Source organism: Mus caroli, chromosome 6, assembly GCF_900094665.2.
Source record: "Mus caroli chromosome 6, CAROLI_EIJ_v1.1, whole genome shotgun sequence".
NCBI lineage: Eukaryota > Metazoa > Chordata > Mammalia > Rodentia > Muridae > Mus > Mus caroli.
Window position 1 is genome coordinate 115,268,926 of NC_034575.1, and position 4,016 is coordinate 115,272,941.

The following is a 4,016-nucleotide window of genomic DNA, read 5'->3' on the forward strand; positions in this document are numbered from 1 at the left end:
AGAGAGAGAGAGAGAGAGAGAGAGAGAGAGAGAGAGAATGGGAATATGCTGGAAGAGCTGGCTCATGCCTGTAACCCTAGCCCTTGGGAGATGAAGGCAGAGGATTGGGAAGAGTTCAGGTTCATTGTCAACTACACAGTTGAGACAACTGTACAGCCAGCCTGGGCGATATGAGACCCTGTCTCAAAAATAAACAAGAAAAAGAAAAAGAAAACTGACCCAAGCTACTCTAATAGAGTGAAGGCTAGATACCAGAGCAACTGATCTTTAAAGCAATGGCTCAGCACACTGTCTCCAGCGGCCTGGTGATGTCACCTAGAACAACTGTAACAGCATTGTAACCCACCCTCCCACTGGGCTTTAAAACAGACAGTATCACAGCGTAGAGGGGCTAACATTGATTGTCTCTTTCACTCTTGCCCTTGTGTGGGTGGGTTGGAAATCAAACCACCCAAGCTGCGAGATCAATCTGCAGCAGGAACAATAAAGACAATGGACTGGCCCACACCGCACAGCCAAGAAGTTGTCTCTACCCCAGGCCCCAAGATGAAGAGCCCGGGCTCTAAACACACTGTAAAATATGACGTCCCAGAACACCATGCTATTCCAGAGTTTGGGCATAAGCATGTACTCATGGTATCTTGTACACGGACATGTACATTAAAAAATAAATAAATAAAAAGAATACCAATGTCCATAAGTAAAAAGTTTCAGAGTGGCTGGGGTTTTGACTGTTGCTTTGCTGTGCAGACTCAAGTGACTAACTGCCCTGCTGTGTCACTGTACCTGGTGTGATTTTTTTTTTTTTTTGGACCCCTCACAACTGCTTTCTGAAGCCAGTTCCTAATGCATGCTCCTCTAGAACATCGGTGGCTCAGAATCTTAACAGGCATTTATGGAAAAGGCAAAGGCAATTCAGGGGCAAATAAATTTGGGACCTGCTGAGCTAAACCAAGCTAAACAGATTTGCCCAGGACTTCTCAGAATCTTTCATATGCTAATGTGGATTTCCAAGAACATTTGCCCTGCACAGTGGGCTTTTATGTTGTGTTTTTGTTTTGTTTTGTTTTTAATCTTTTTTAAACAATGGATTTCTTTCTTCCTGGAATAGCTGGGATTTAATGGTTTGAGAACTGTACTCTTGGGGAGGTTGTTATCTTTAAGACTGGGGATTGGCATAGCTGTGAAAGTCGTGTAACCTCCCTAGACACTGCTTTCCCACCTATAAAATAAGAATAATGACCTCTATCATTTGGATCAACAGTGTCTCTGAAAAGCCCATAAGTCCCAGCCTGCAGTGCTACTGGGAATCGGTGGAGCCTAAAGGAAAGAGGTCTCAGAGGTCTGATGATGGAGAGATATTAAGACCAGCCCTTCCCCATCTTCTTTGCTTTCTATACTCCCTGATGTTAGAATAANCCTCCTCTAGCTCTCACCAAGATGTGCTGTGCTACATCGACCCAAAGCAACAGAGCAAACCAAGCTAGAACTAAAACCTCTGAAACCATGCGCCATGATACCCTTCTTCTTCTTCCTAGGAGATTTTTAGGAGTGGACTGTGCCAGGCGGTTGCTCTAGCAACAGAAAGCTGGGTTAACACAATACTACCTTACAGAGTCAAAACAGCTGATGGGAGATGGATATGCACACTGTAGGTTTGCAGCAAATGTTTGTGCGCCCATTTCATCTGTTTAAGTCCCTTCTCTTTAAACACCAGGTTCAGGGGCTTGAGTGGCTCAGTGGTTAAAAGCACTGGTTCCAGAGGACCAGGGTTCAATTCCCAGCACCCACAACTGTCTATAATTCCAGTTCCAGGGAATTCAATGCCCTCTTCTGGCCTAACCAGAAGTACACATACACACAGGCAGAACACACACACACACACACACACACACACACACACACACACACACACCCTATACACAGAGACCAGGTTCAGTAGAGACCTTTACCTCTGAGAGCCAGGGGACAGGCTTGTTCCACTTCAGGTAGCTACTGTTCCTGCTCCTACTTCGGGCAATTTCTTGGTCCTATCAGCAAAACAGAGAAGGAGTTTGGTGAAAAGATTAATAAGAAACTGGAGACAGAACAGGATTCTGGGGTCCTTGAAGCTGCCTGTGCAGAAGGAAGGGGTCATGGGACATAGTTCCTGCCTCAAAGAAGCTTGTCAGCTTAAGGGACACTGTCTCATTCATTATTTACACCACATCCCTGAGGAGAGTATGTCAGGCTTGTCAACATGCACTCCACTTTCTTTTTTTTTTTTGGTTTTTCGGGACAGGGTTTCTCTGTGTAGCCCTGGCTGTCCTGGCACTCACTTTGTAGACCAGGCTGGCCTCGAACTCAGAAATCCGCCTGCCTCTGCCTCCCGAGTGCTGGGATTAAAGGCGTGCGCCACCACGCCCGGCTTGCACTCCACTTTCTGTTCACTTCCCTGAAGTTTTCAACCATGAGAAAAAGTGGACTCTGGATCCCCTTGGAGCAGGAGCTGTGATTTCTTATTCCTTCAGCCCCCACCCCCAAGTTCTATCCAGACTTGTCACTGGTCTCAACAAATGGGAGCCCCTCAAAGACACCCCAGGCCCTCCCTACCACATGGGTCCTCAGAGTTACTTTGGTCTCATCCAGCTTTGGGGATCCATGTCTGCTCTATGGTCAACGGTTGCAGGGGTTGGGGTGGGAAGAGGGTCCAAATGGGAATGGCCTTCAATTTCCCTAATCTACACCTGAGCAACACTATAGAGAAATGCTTCGTGACAAACTGCACCCCAGCTGATTGCAGGGAAGGGCATTTGTCTACTTTACAGGCTCTGGCTTTCAGCACCATGTGTCTGGTACTATCATCAGGGTCAGTCCTGTCTCTAGGATATGCTGGCTAATATGCAGGAATGCTGTGTGTGTGTGTGTGTGTGTGTGTGTGTGTGTGTGTAGATGGGGATGAAATCAAGCTAGGCAAAAGTGCCATCTCTAAGCCATATACTAGCTTAGGATGTGTTGTCTGGGACTGGAGAGATGGTTCAATGGTTAAGAGCACTGACTGCTCTTCCAGAGGTCCTGAGTTCAATTCCCAGCAACCACATGGTGGCTCATAACGATCTGTAATGGGATCTGATGCCCTCTTCTGGTGTGTCTGACAACAATAACAGTGTACTAGTATAAATAAAATAAATAAATCTTTTTTTTAAAAAAAAAGGCTGTGTTGTTTAAGACAGATGCCACGTGTCTGGAACAGCTCTAACTTGGATAGTGTGAACAAAAACCCTAAACCACTAGGCCCACTGGGGCTTTGAGGAAGGCAAGATAGATATCTGCACTCAGCTAGAACTTCAAGGTGCAACTGGGGTTCCACCAGCTGTCTCCCCTCTGCATAGACCACAGTGAAGATTTCCCTTAAGGCCATGGAGCAACTGAGGGGATGGCCTTGAATGGTCCAGCAGCGAGGAGGGTGGAAAACAGACTGGACCTACCACATACCTTGAGGCTCAGCTGCTGGGGACGGTAGAATTGGAGATTCGGATCAACGGCTGGGATGTTCCTGCTGGCTAGGGCCTTGGCCAGTTCTCGCCAACTGCCATACCCTGTGAAAGGGAAGAAGAACAAAACAAGGCCAACTTAATGCAGGAGCCCATAAATCTGTAAGATTAGAGAGGTAGAGATAAGAGAGGTGAGTGGCTTCTCCTTACCACACCTCTCAAGGTAGGTATGGAATGGGTGAGGCAGGTGACGGGAAAGACCTGTGCCTTCCCTAAGTCAGAGAAGGGACTCTGCTAGGTGAACTGGGCTATGGTCATATACCGTGGGTTCCACTGCAAAGTGATTCTTACCTAGTTGCTCCTGGTNGGTGATTTCTCAAAGGCCCAGTCAAGAAATGGTGACAAAGCCTACTTCCAGGGCAGCNGCAGAGGATTATGGGAGGTGAGGACAAAGGGGGCCTAGGACTTTGTATTTGTTCCATAAATTTAGTTCTGGGGCTATGTGCGACACCCTCATGTCTGCTCTTTTTTTTTTTTTTTTTG

General features: G+C 46.9%; 1 protein-coding gene across 1 annotated transcript in view; it reads right to left on the bottom strand.

The window, feature by feature from the left end:
- B4galnt3 (beta-1,4-N-acetyl-galactosaminyltransferase 3) overlaps positions 1 to 4,016 on the bottom strand; it is a 99,124-nt gene that overhangs the window by 26,801 nt on the left and 68,307 nt on the right. Inside the window, exons 3-4 of the mRNA XM_029478249.1 lie at positions 3,475 to 3,578; positions 1,953 to 2,030 (exon numbers count right to left, since the gene is read on the bottom strand). Coding sequence (XP_029334109.1) covers positions 1,953 to 2,030; positions 3,475 to 3,578 — 182 coding nt within the window. The remainder of the gene's footprint in view (positions 1 to 1,952; positions 2,031 to 3,474; positions 3,579 to 4,016) is intronic.